Source organism: Carassius auratus, chromosome 20 (assembly GCF_003368295.1).
Source record: "Carassius auratus strain Wakin chromosome 20, ASM336829v1, whole genome shotgun sequence".
NCBI lineage: Eukaryota > Metazoa > Chordata > Actinopteri > Cypriniformes > Cyprinidae > Carassius > Carassius auratus.
In genome coordinates, this window is record NC_039262.1 from 25,285,323 (window position 1) to 25,299,424 (window position 14,102).

Below are 14,102 nucleotides of genomic sequence, written 5' to 3' on the forward strand. Positions count from 1 at the left end.
CAGATACTCTTTTCCTGTCATAATAACAAAATACATAAGATCTATTTACTGGTCCTGGAAATCAATGTTGTAAGACAATTCCTCAAAAATAATTTTTTATCTGCAAAGTTAACATTTCAAGTTAACAATGGTTGAATATTTTACTTCTTCCTTAACTAATTTAATAATCTGCATTGATATATTCTTAATTATTTTATCATACATTTTAGAAAAGCAACTGACATATTTACCATAAAAATAATCATAGTTTTTTGAGAGAGAGATGCAAAATTAGTTATGGTCCAGTGATGTTGAATTCCTACCTCTATAGTAAGTGTGAAGCTTGTCAGGTTTGGTATTTTTCTGAAAACAAAGATTTTGAATTTATTATTAAATTTTTGTAATGTTTTGGGAAGTTTTTTATTCGCAAGTCCAGATGGTTTAAATCTAAACTCAGTCCAAAATTGGTTAAGAACAGAAAGTCCTTAAGCTGACTTCTCTCTTAGATTTGTATAATTTAATGTAAAAGACAATTTTGGATTGTTTAATTTTATATTATATTCTTCTTAAATTGCTTTGATGCATGTTTTCATCTTAGTGTTTTACATTTCATTTAATTTATACTTTTCTAAAGTGCTTTGAGGAGCAACTTGTAAAGGTGCTATATTTATTATTAGGCCTATTAATCAGATCAAAATCATGTTGTTAACATCTTAATGCTGTAGTCACATTCAGCAGATTAGAGAAATAATATAGTTTACATTTTGCAATAATATAAACTATCAAGTTTGAGATGTGGTAGACAACATGGATCTCCATTTCGCAACAATACACCATTCAATGTGATTAACTTAAGTGAGGATATTTATTTGTTTCATTGACAGGAAAGAAAACTAGCTAAGGCTGTAAGAGCTGTGTTATATTAAGATTATTTTTAAACAATGACATTTGCAAACATTGACTTTTTTTTTTTACAACAATAACACCAACAAACACCAAGCTTGATTAAAAAATAACAACTACTTTAGTGAAAAGCACATAAAATATGTTATTATTGTTGTATTAAACTTTGTTTAATCATTGTTTATTGCAATGCAACAAATTAATTTAAATAAATATTAACTGAAGGAAAGAGCAACAAGTTCCCCTGGGAGGTATGTATTTATGAGTTTGGAAGCTACAATTATGAAGTAATTTGGGCAAAATAATGGAAATGTTTCTTCTTTCTGACATGACTAATGAACCAAAGAACAAAAATAGATGAGCATAAATCAACATCTACGAATAACGTACAATCACACAGCCTTTGATTAAATCAGCTGCAAAAGAATACATCAAATTACAATTCCATTCTTTAATGCAATTTTTATCTTCAACAAATTTAATACATTTAGAATTACATCTCTTGATCATTAATGCAGTGATAGGGTGCCGTCAGAATAAGAGTGAATAAAAAACATAGCAATAATCCACACAACTCTAGTCTGATGTTTAATCTCTTGTAAAGAGAAAAACTAGCATGTTTGTAAGAAACAAACCATTCATTTGAGGCATTTGAATTTCCGTCACTTCTTGTCAGAATATCATAATCACTAATAATGCTTGTTCCAATGAAAAAGGATAACTTGTTGATTATTGTGATGTTTTTATCAGCTGTTTGGACTCTCCTTCTGATGGCACCCATTCACTGCAGAGGATCCAGAGAATCCATCGGTGAACAAGTCATGTGATGATACATCTCCAAACAACAACAACAACAACAACAACAACAAACTTATCTTGGAGAGCAGGTGAACTATAATCATATGGAATACATTATCTGTCAGTTGGTTCAAAAATCATTTTAATATTAATTAAATATGAATTAAGTAAATAATAATTGTAATTATATAAATTGATGCTATTAGGTCTATAGCCTAGCCTAGATATCTTTCAATACTTACAAATGGTTCAAAGGCACAAAATAATAGACGTGCATATGGGCAAATTTATGTCTCAATTTAACATAAACGTCAATAAAAGAATACACGAATTTACAACAGATGGCGCTATGCACATTTTACGCTATGCCCATTTTTGTCTATAGGTGGCGGTAATGCACCTTCGGTTTGCCAGCCGCCATTAAATCCAAAAGAATAAAACAAGAAGAAGCTTAAACCAAACAGATTGGCATTACAAAACATTTATTCAACACATAATTGTGATATGAGCAATGCTAGAATATGATGACATACGGATTCAGCGGCTAAGTCACAGATGGAGGAGCTGGAGTGAACACGCAGTCACCGAGAGCTCGAGTCCTGATCGGTCTATGATCCGTTGTCCTAGTAGATGGCGGTAATTCTCAATATGTGATTACGATCCGCCAATAAAAACGAAGAAGAAGAAGAAGCTTAACCTCGGCCAATCAGAACAAAGGACCTTTGACAGCGTGTTGATATCATGGGTTGATATTTTGTTAATGTAGCCCGTTAATGTTCATTCCCGTGATTACTGATAAATGATTTCGAGCAGCATGAGGACTCTGTTGTGGCTGAAGCGGCTAATGCCAGAAGGTGAGATTAGTTTATTTTAATCGGAGTGAGACACTGGTAAAGGAACACTATGCAGATCATCAAAACAATATGAAATGTGTAATACATGTTTCAGACAAATCTTCCCCTATATTAATATTGTGCAAAAACTCATCACAAAACCCTAATGGTTTCTCTCCTTTAACCGTCAGAAGCAAAGCATGCTGGGAACTAGAGATCTGCTTTAACTCATTGTGTGAATGTGTGTGTACATACATTCACATTTATATGGGAGTTTCTGTGAGCAATATATACACAATAAAGACTCAAAACATTCTAAATATTAGATTCATCTGTCTTCATTTCTAAATATATTTATATGTATCAATATATTGTCATATTGAGTCATATATTGTCAATCCATATATTGCTGTATATTGAAAAATATAAGCTGTAGTTTCCAGTATATGGAAGTGTATTATGTAATATGCCTTGTGACACATTTATTAATTTCACCTAAAAGTGACAATTTAGTCATTATTATCACCCTGATGTTGTTTTAATGCTGTATGACATTTTTTTCAGACCACAAAATGAATTTTTTTTTTATGTCCCACTTGTAGGCTTACTTATCTATATATTCACTGCAAATAGTGACTAGCTTCAGGTTTTATCACAGAATGATTACACACAACTTTTGGCATATTTTCTACAAGCTTACAATAGGGTATGATGAAAACCGAACTTTTACAACCCCACAGTCACACAGGCTCACAAACATAGATACAGTGGAGGCAGATATGTACATGATTAATGATGCAATGGTGTCTGTTGTAGTGCGGTGGACCATGTGGCAAAACAGATCCTGCTCAAACTCTTCCATCCATAAACATCTTATCTCCAAAATTACTGCCACGGGTCCGATTTCAGTGGCGGAGTACATGAGGGAGGCACTCACCAATCCAGTGGCGGTATGCATCATGTCACATTTACTTTTTGTAATGTGTATTATAGAGCTGTTAAACTTTTTTGTGTCCTTGCAAATTAGCGCTGGGTAAAAATACAGCTTTTCACATGAATCACAATCCTTATTTACATGACTAAATATTGGTTATTTAAATCCCAAGATCATTATTATTATTATTTTTTTTCACTTTTTGTTGATAAATGTAATTTCTTTGGTTGGGCTACTCGATTATGGCAAAAATCATAATAATTCTGGTCAGTATTGAAATCACAATTATGATGCACAGTTGATGGACAATATGATCAAATTTAACAAATGAGTAATTTTAGATATGAGTGAAGTTTCACAATTACCAATTTTGATTATTCAGAAAAAACTAATACTAGTCTAACAAATGTAAGTAATGGTTCCTCAAAACAACTATAGAAGGCAAATAAACTCATTAATACAATAAGAGCAAAAGACACTAATCACAAACAAAAAGGCTGAATAAATTCAATAGAACAAAGATATTTGTTCACATATTTTTTCAGTGCTCAATTTTTTTCACAGACAGTGGTTTTTAGGAAAGTTATAGCTTACAACAGAAACTGAATAAAGTCACATGGGGAACAGTGGTTCTCATTCACTAATAATTGCATAGATTATGAATATGCATGGGAGAGCTTCTCAAAAAAATGCAGCCTAATTCGCAGCACATGAATATGTTCTTAAAGGAATAGTTCTCCACAAAAATGAAATCCTGTAATTATTTACTCACCCTCTTGTCATTCCAAACCTGTATGCGTTTCTTTCTTATGTTGAACACAAAGGAAGAAATTGTGAAGAATGCTGGTAATCAAACAGTGTTGGCCCCCTTTGATTCACATAGTAATTTTTCCCTACTATGGAAGTTAAAGGGGGCCAACTTTACCCCAACCTTATACAGGTTTGAAACGACATGAGGGTGAGTAGACCAACTTTGATTTTTGAGGTGAACTATTCCTTTAACCTTGTTCCAGTGTTTGAAAATTTGGATTATTCTTAATGAGCAGCCGCAAACCCGAGGTTAGTCATTTGCATAATCGCCCAAACCATCTCCATGTATAAGGGCTTTTCACACAACCTTTCCTTTGCAGCATTTTCCCACTCTCTGCATGTGACATATTTTGTTTTCAAATGACTGAATTTTTTTGTCTTTAAGAATATCAGTATTACATAATTTCATAGCTTATTAACAGGTTATCAAATAGAGCAATATTTTATCTGTAGCATAGGTAATGTTAAAATAGGCCTTTAATAAACAATAAGTGGTAAAAACAATATGAGCATTCTAAGATGGAAAGATCAAAAATGACTAATTTTTTTTTTAGAAGCTGCAAAGTTTGTTTTGTACTCTTTTGCCTTTTAATTCATATGGATTATATGGATGCCTATTCATTCATGCAAACATGTACCCATCCACCCCTCAACTTGTAGACATTATAAGAGGTAGTTAGAGAGCAAGCGCTCATCCACCAAACACCGAAGTGCTGTTGTTTGCCTTTTTAGGGATATTACGTGAAAAATGACATGCTTGGAGCAGGTGGTGATTTTATTACGTCACCAGAGATCAGTCAAATATTCGGAGAGGTAAGCATGGTTTTGAATAACATTATGACTGATACATACAGCCATATGAAATATTGTATTATTTAATGGCAGTTATATATGGTCTTCCACAGCTGTTGGGTGTCTGGTGTGTCAGTGAGTGGATGGCGGCTGGGAAATCCAACATGTTCCAGTTAGTGGAGCTCGGACCTGGTAGAGGATCTTTGGCCAGTGACATCCTGAGGGTAAACACTCCAATGAATAATTCATTTAAATTCATTTATTAATTTTAGTTTAAACACTCAATCTCCTGTTAGATTGTAATTGTCTGGTAAAGGAAGGCGATACTAAAATGTACTAATATTGGCACCTTTGGAAAATATGAGCAAAACAGACTGTGGAAAAATCTATCATCTTGGTCTTTCATTTTATTTTCACTACTTTTATTCAAAGTGAAATTGTGTGTCACTGAAGCTTAAATGGATAGTTCACCCTCATGTCGCTCAAGATATTTCTGATGAAATCCGAGAGCTCTCTGTCCCTCAGCCAACTAGCCTAGAGCGCCATCTTCTGTTAAAGACTAAGATCAGAATCGATTCCAGAGAGAACCGCAAGATGATCTCAGAATCGCGATGTGTCAATTTATTGTCCCAATTGGGAATTGTTGCCACTATATAACCATTCTCTCAGCGACTTGGGAAATAAGTCATATCAGATATGTATTTCTGTTATAGAAATACATTATAGTAAATGGCGATCCATGATGTGTGAGATGATAATATAGAATTAAATAAACACACACACACACACTAAAAACGTGTGAGAGCAGGTGAGTCAGACTAAACTCTTGGGTGTGAAGCTGGATAGTCAGCTCTCTTGGGCTGATCAGATTGACCACATTGTGTCTAAAATGGCCAAAGGCATTGCTTTTTCCCGGAGATGTTCAGTATATTGTCCACCATCAGTTATGAAAACAGTTGTCCAATCTTTAGTTCTGTCACATCTGGGGTACTGCCCAGTAATTTGGTCCAGTGCTGCACAGGGACATCTGAAAAAATTACAAATTGTTCAGAACAGAGCCGCAAGAGTAGCCCTTGGTTGCTCTTTTCGCTCCAGTGTGGATAAAATGCATACCTGTTTGGGCTGGCTAAAGGTGGAGGACAAACTTAATATAAGTCTTCTCTGTTATATGCACAATGCTCTATTTAAAAGAAATCCAAAATCTTTTGTAGATAAATTGGTTTTTAGTGGGAATTGTCACAGACATGTTACGCGTCAGGTGAGCTCAGGTGTGTTAGTGGTTCCATCCGCAAGGTCCAATTGTATGACAAGAACAGTTTTAGTTAGATCGTCATCTGCTTGGAATAAATTGGACTTAAGAACAAGGCATATATCCAACATATGTAATTTTAAGAAGACTCTAAAACAGATTATTATTAATAGCATTACACCAATTAATTTGTGACTGTTATATAGGTACTGACATTTTCAAATGTTGTATGTGTGTGAAAGTGTATATGTGGATAAATGTATACATGTGGTTATGTTATATGTAAGTTATATGTATGTTATATTTGTGTATTTTTAATTGTACATACGTTTCAGCACATTTATGGGCCCCAGGAAGACTAGCAACCACATTGTGGAAGCTAATGGCGACCCAAATAAATAAATAAATAAACAAATAAACAAATAAACACACACACACACACACACACACATATATATAAATATTTATACAAATTAAACTTTCCTTGTCAAAGTAGTGTTTTATTATTTATACAGATTATTATATTACAGTTATTATATTTGCCAATAAAACAATAATATATATGTTGTGCGCAATATGTCATTGCCACTAGAGTCTCGCTGAAGTGAACTAGTCAAGTCTAGTCACCTTTATTTATATAGCGCTTTTAACAATACAGATTGTAAGAAAGCAACTGAACAACATTAAATAGGAAAATATTGTTACAAGCGCTTGGTGCATTAAGAAGATTTGTAAAGTTGCACGTCTCAGATCCAAAGAGATATTCTTTATCAAAGTTAAGACTCAGCCATGCCCCCCTAAAATGGCTCATTCAAACACCCCCCCCCCCCCCCCCCCACATCTCTATGTCACTATGTGGAAATATTTGTGTAATGCCGGCTAAATGTTCAAGCAAAGTAAGAAGGCGTGGTCTCAGTAACTTCCATACACTATTTTTGGAACCAAAAGCTAAGTTCATCCACTTATTTAACCTAAAACATACTCTGGTGTCACAAAACCTGCTTTCTGGAACACCCCCTGGACAGATAAATTAATTGTTTAAATCGTTACAATGTACAAACTGCAAAGACTTTTTATTTTTTCCACTGCAATTTTTTGCTTTTATGTACCAAAGGTGACAATCAATGAAGGGTGCTGTATAATATATTGCATATCCCCCAAAATGTGGTTGCTGTGCCGCTGTTTTCAGAAATACTACAGTACATGCAAACAACACTAAATAAATATAGGGTATAATATAATATAGATTATAATATAGATTACAAAAGCAATGCATTGTGTACTTGTGTGGGGATGTACACAATGTACACAAATGTGGGGATACGTTGAATTGTTATATAAACAAGTGTGTTCATATGTAACAGGTCTTCAGTCAGTTGAAAACTGTCCTGGGTGAGACGGATATCTCTGTTCATCTTGTGGAGGTCAGCCCAAAGTTGAGCCAGTTTCAGGCTGAATGTCTAACTGGAGGTAATACACAGTCCAGTGATGGTGATCAGCCTGTTTACCGCAGTGGCACCACACGTACAGGCCTGCCGATATACTGGTACCGCAGGATAGAGGACATCCCAAGAGGTACGGATGCATCAAACTGTCCTGTCATGTAATCGCACAAACTCTAGTTGATGGGGAAATTAAGCTAAAGTCTTCTGTCCTTTGCCAGGTTTTAGTGTCTTCCTTGCCCATGAGTTTTTTGATGCTTTACCAATTCATAAGTTTCAGGTACATCAAACTATTAACTTCAGTATTCACATTAAATATTGGAAAAAATCTTAGGATAAATTCATTTTAAATACCAATTTTCAATCATGAACATTAACATTGCCTTACAGGCCAAAATGATAATTTCTCTTTATTTTAGAAAACAGAAAAAGGCTGGCGGGAGGTGATGGTTGATATTGATCCTGAAAGTCCAGAGAAACTGAGATTTGTGGTTTCTCACAGCCCTACGCTGGCCTCCAGCGTCCTTATACAGGCGAGTTCCTCCGCTTTGGTTTTAAAAAGATTTATCTGTTTCATCATCTTGGGAAATCCTTTTTTTTCACTGACTGATCCCTGCAAATAATTATTTTTAGAAAGATGAAAACAGAAAGCATGTGGAAGTATGTCCAGAAGGTGGAGTCATTGTTCAGAAACTGGCCAATCGGATTGCAGAGGACGGAGGCGCAGCCTTGATTGTAGACTATGGACATGATGGAACAAAAACTGATACTTTCAGAGTAAGTGCCATAATAGTAATCTCTCTCAGGCTTTCTAATGCTTATTCCGTCCTCAACAGATTTGTTAATAAAATATATCTGTTTTATTTCCTATGGCTATTCTGTTTATTTTCAGTATACTATCATGCTATTTGATGAAAAATGAAGAAAAGAACAGCCGAGTCTCATTTACGCTAGTGAAGAAAGATCAGATTATTTTACTGGCTCTCTTTTCGATCTCATTCAGCAATAGCAGCAAGTACCGGTCCATCTCAAAAAATTAGAGTATCATGGAAAAGTTATTTATTTGTATTTAATTCAAAAAAGCTAACTTTCTTTTACTAACTTTCTTATATAAGTTCTAAAGACCTGCTGGAAAAGTAAATCAGCATCTCCATAAAGCTTGTCAGCAGATGGAAACATAAAGTGCTCCAAAATCTCCTGGTAGATGTCTGCATTGACTTGTGACTTGATAAAACACAATGGAGCAACACCAGCTGATGCCACGGCACCCAAATCATCTCTGACTTCAGAAACTTTGGATTCTGTGCCTCTCCAGTCTTCCTCCAGACTCCAGACCTTGATTTCCAAATGAAATGCTAAATTTACTTTCATCTGAAAAGAGGTCTGTGGAGCACTGAGCAACACTCCAGTTCTTTTTCTCCTTACCCCAGGTGAAATGCTTCTGATGTTGTTTCTGGTTCAGGAGTGGCTTGGTTCTATGAATGTGACCGATGTAGCCCTTTTCCTAAAGATGTCTGTGTGTTGTGACCCGTGATGTTCTGACTTCGGCTTCAGTCCACTCCTCGTGAAGCTCTTCCAAGTTCTTGAATCGGCTTTTCCTGACAATATTTCCAAGGCTGTGGTCATCCTTGTTGCTTGTGCACCTTTTCCTACCATACTTTTTCCTTCCAGTCAACTTTCTATGAATATATTTTGATACAGCACTCTGTGAACAGCAGCCCTTTCATCAAAGCCTTCTGTGGCTTACCCTCCTTGTGGAGGATGTTGATGATTGCCTTCTGGACAGCTGTCAAGTCAGTAGTCTTTCCCATAATTGTGGTTGAATGTTCTAAACTAGCGCAAGAGGTACCCAGTATTTATACTCAAAATTAATCAAACTAATCAAGCTCAAAATGGAATATTCTATTTTTTAAGCTGTAAGTCGTAACCATCAGAATTAAATAATAATAAAAAAAACCTTGAAATAATTCCGTTTGTGTGCAATGAATCTAGAATATAAGAAAGTTTTTAATTAAATTACAAAAAATAAAAACCTCTTCCATGATATTCTATTTTTTTTAGATGCACCTGGACTTAATGTTTACATATAAAAATTCATTTAAAATGTCAAATTCTCAGTAAATGCTCACAAAGCAAATCTTGTTCCAGTAAATCAGGAAGTCATGTTTTACTTCAGTGTTCAGAATCACACCGGTGAACTTAAAAATGTACGATATAAAAAGGGATGTACTCCCTGGAAAGTTCAGATCTATTGATGGAGTATACTGTGGATTAACATTAATTTTACAAATACTGGGCCCAAATCCATCCACTGATTCCAAATGAGACTGATCTGTTTTTCTGAAATCTGGGTCAGGCAGTCATCGTATTCTGTTGTTAAAAAGTTTGTTTCTGTGGCAGGGCTTTAAAGGCCATCAACTCCACAATGTCTTGGAGGCACCCGGCATGGCAGACATGACAGCAGATGTTGACTTCAGTTATCTGAGGAAAATGACAGGAAATGAGGTGACCTGCTTGGGACCCATCACACAAAGATCCTTCCTGAAGAACATGGGCATTGACTCACGCTTGCAGGTGAGAATGACAATACTAATGTCTGTGTGCTTCCTCCAAAAGCATTCTGGGCAAAGTTTTGAGTTAAAGCCCAGTGGAAAACATTTTAAATAATGAAAAATTAAAACAAGTTCATTGCCCCGCCATGGCAAAACTATCCAAGATATAAATAAATGTGTTTATAATTTAGCATCTACAGTGTCTTGGCCTGATGTTGACCAACTTTAATGAAGGTTTTATCAGGCCTTGCCCGAGGATTTTTAGAAACAAATCAGTATCTCTCAAAACTGAGTTACTATTCAGTGCTCATTGAGTTATCTGTGTATCTCATATCCTCTCATAACCAACAGTGTGAACAGTCATTATATTGTTATAATTTAAGTGATTTAGTTGAAAGGGATTAACAACCCAAGCTGAATTAAGTGTTTATCTGTAGTACATCGTCACTCAAATTGTTCTAGAATGAGATTTCTAGAGAGTTTTTGTATTTGTTGGTTCAGAAAACACATGCAGTCTCTGTACTATAACATTCCTGACCTGGGCTCCAATTACTAAATCCTAACACTATTAAGACTATGTGCTTGGTTTTTAAGCCAAGTTTACACACACCTAATCATGTTAAGGATAAATACTTTACATATTTGAAATAAAACTGTTGTTTGTATGCATATGTGTACCTATTTAACTATATATTGGGAACAGATTTGTACCCAGAAGTGAGTTAAAAAGCTTCCCAAAACCTAAAAAAAAAAAAACAGTGTGTTGTATCAGCTGACCCTTTACTTATCTCCCTGAAATACTTGGGGTTTAACCCTTTGTTTTTTTTAACTCTTGACATTTGCTTTGACATGTTCCGCTTTAGGTCCTCTTGAGGAACTGTCATGACCCCTCCACCAGAGCACAGCTCATCCACAGCTATGACATGCTTATTAACCCTGAGAAAATGGGACACAGGTTTCAGTTCTTCTCTGTGCTTAATCGAGGTCGGCTGTCTCAGTATAAAGGAATGCAGAAGAACACGGCACCATTGCCAGTGGCTGGCTTTGCTGAGCTGGACATCCAATGAAAACACAGTAAATGGACATAATGTAGCAGCATTCAGATGTTTAACTAGAAAACCAGATGTAATTCTGTGCTACAAATGTGCATTGGACTGTGCTGACTGTCTGGATTAGGTGAATTATATACGTACATTTTATTGTTTGATGGTCTCCACTCTCTTTTTTACAATAATAATAAAATAAAATAAAAAACAATTGATTTATATGTAGTTTTACTTTCCTTATTGAAACCCACTGTTTTTTGCCTTGTATTTTAATTGAGTGTTTTATCAGAGACCGGTCTGATACAGTGGTTCTCAGCTCTAGTCCTGGGAACCCACCACTTTGCGTTTCGAACACAATACTCTGAATCAGGTGTGTTAAATAAGGAAGGCAGTCATATAAAATGTTCCAAGGACCAGATCTGAGAACCACAGTATTAGACCTCTCTGAGGCAGTGAGAGGAGTGAGCAGGGCTTCTTGCATACTTCGTATCATATTTTTCTTTGGTTTGACCAATACTGCTTCCATGTCCCAATGTCTATTGATAGGCCTTCCCAAAAGTGTCTGCTTCAGCATTAAAGGGAAGGAGAAATCCTATTTGCCTGGCCCTTGAAATTCAATGTTAAACAAGACACAAAAATTTAATGGAGCAGTGTTTCCCAACCTTGATTATGAAGGCACACAAACATCACACATTCTGGAGGTCTTCCTTAGGTGACCCATCAGTGTCAGGTCTTGTTGGGTTATATCAGGTCTGTATGATTATGAAGAGTTTAAAATGAACCTCATTCACTTTACCGAGTTGAGAAAAGTGATTGACATACCTTCTGAAAAACTGGAACAGGTCTTCTAACAAAAATGTGCGGTTTCTTTTGGGTCACAATTGTTCTAACAACTTCCAGCCTCCTGCTTTTTGAGAAGTTCAAAAATATGCAAGACTTGAGTCGATCTGAATAATGACAATAGATCTTCAATAGAGTTGCTTACAGGTGCTGGTCATATAATTAGAATATCATGAAAAAGTTGATTTCTTTCACTAATTCCATTCAAAAAGTGAAACTTGTATATTATATTCATTCATTACTAGCAGACTGATATATTTCAAATGTTTACCTCTTTTAATTTTGATGATTATAACTGACCACTAAAGACCAATACAAAGAATTTTTTTTTAGAAATCTTGGCCAACTGAAAAGTATGAACAGTACGGCACTCAATACTTAGTTGAGACTCCCTTTGTCTGAATTACTGCAGCAATGCGGCGTGACATGGAGTGGATCAGTCTGTGGCACTGCTCAGGTGTTATAAGAGCCCAAGTTGCTCTGATAGTGGCCTTCAGCTCTTCTGCATTGTTGGGTCTGGCATATCACATCTTCCTCTTCACAATACCCCATAGATTTAGGAACATAGGTCAGGCGAGTTTGCTGGCCAATTAAGAACAGGGGTACCATGGTCCTTAAACCAGGTACTGGTAGCTTTGGCTCTGTGTGCAGGTGCCAAGTCCTGTTGGAAAATGAAATCTGCATCTCCATAAAGTTGTTCAGCAGCAGGAAGCATGAAGTGCTCTAAAACTTCCTGGTATACGGCTGTGTTGACCTTGGACCTCAGAAAGCACAGTGGACCAACACTACCAGATGACATGGCTCCAGAACCATCACGGACTGTGGAAACTTTACACTGTATCTCTTCCTCCAGACTCTGGGACCCTGATTTCCAAAGGAAATGCAAACTTTACTTTCATCAGAGCACATAACTTTGGACCACTCAGCAGCAGCCCAGTCCTTTTTGAAGCGAGACTGTTCTGACGCTGTCTGTTGTTCAAGAGTGGCTTGACACAAGGAATGTGACAGCAGAAACCCATGTCTTGAATACATCTGTGTGTAGTGATTCTTGAAGCACTGACTCCAGCTGCAGTCCACTCTTTGTGAATCTCCCCCACATTTTTGAATGGGTTTTGTTTCACAATCCTTTCCAGGGTGCGCTTATCCCTATTGCTTGTACACTTTTTTTCTACCACATCTTTTCCTTCCCTTCGCCTCTCAATTAATGTGCTTGGACACAGAGCTCTGGGAACAGCCAGCCTCTTTTGCAATGACCTTTTGTGTCTTGCCCTCCTTGTGCAAGGTGTCTTCAATATTTAACCTTTTCACAATATTCTAATTTTTTGAGATACTGAATTTGGGATTTTCCTTAGCTGTCAGTTATAATAAAAAAAAAAAAAAGTGAAGTGACATCCAGCCAAGTATGTGACCCATACTCAGAATTTGTGCTCTGCATTTAACCCATCCGAAATGCACACACACAGAGCAGTGAACACACACACGCACTGTGAGCACATACCCGGAGCAGTGGGCAGCCATTTATGCTGCGGCGCCCGGGGAGCAGTTGGGGGTTCGATGCCTTGCTCAAGGGCACCCAAGTCGTGGTATTGAAGGTGGAGAGAGAGCTGTTCATGCACTCCCCCCACCCACAATTCCATCCAGCCCGACTAGAACCCACAACCCTTCGATTGGGAGTCCAACCCTCTAACCATTAGGCCACGACTTCCCGTCAAATTTAAAAGATATAAACATGTGAAATATATCAGTCTGTGTGTAATAAATGAATATAATTTACAAGTTTCACTTTTTGAATGGAATTAGTGAAATAAATCAACTTTTTGATGATATTCTAATTAAATGACCTATGAAAAATATGCTTTTGCTGGCTTCCCTGGGGCCCTCTTTCTTCTGGCAGTGTAAACAAGATAAATAATTGTGATACATT

The 14,102-nt window shown here is 36.3% G+C and overlaps 1 protein-coding gene across 1 annotated transcript; it reads left to right on the forward strand.

The window, feature by feature from the left end:
- The first annotated feature begins 2,126 nt into the window (after positions 1-2,126).
- On the forward strand, positions 2,127-11,557 carry ndufaf7 (NADH:ubiquinone oxidoreductase complex assembly factor 7). The gene is made up of 10 exons (XM_026291610.1): positions 2,127-2,534; positions 3,330-3,463; positions 4,990-5,070; positions 5,163-5,273; positions 7,663-7,873; positions 7,962-8,020; positions 8,160-8,273; positions 8,374-8,517; positions 10,141-10,314; positions 11,156-11,557. Exons 1-10 carry the CDS (start codon positions 2,480-2,482, stop codon positions 11,357-11,359), a joined length of 1,287 nt encoding a protein of 428 aa, XP_026147395.1. The 5' UTR covers positions 2,127-2,479; the 3' UTR covers positions 11,360-11,557.
- Positions 11,558-14,102: the final 2,545 nt, after the last annotated feature.

Coding starts and splice junctions, on each gene's coding strand:
- ndufaf7 (XM_026291610.1), top strand. CDS start 2,480: ATGATTTCGAGCAGCATGAGGACTCTGTTGTGGCTGAAGCGGCTAATG. Junction 5,274..7,662: donor TGGCCAGTGACATCCTGAGG/GTAAACACTCCA, acceptor CATATGTAACAG/GTCTTCAGTCAGTTGAAAAC. Junction 8,518..10,140: donor CAAAAACTGATACTTTCAGA/GTAAGTGCCATA, acceptor TTTCTGTGGCAG/GGCTTTAAAGGCCATCAACT.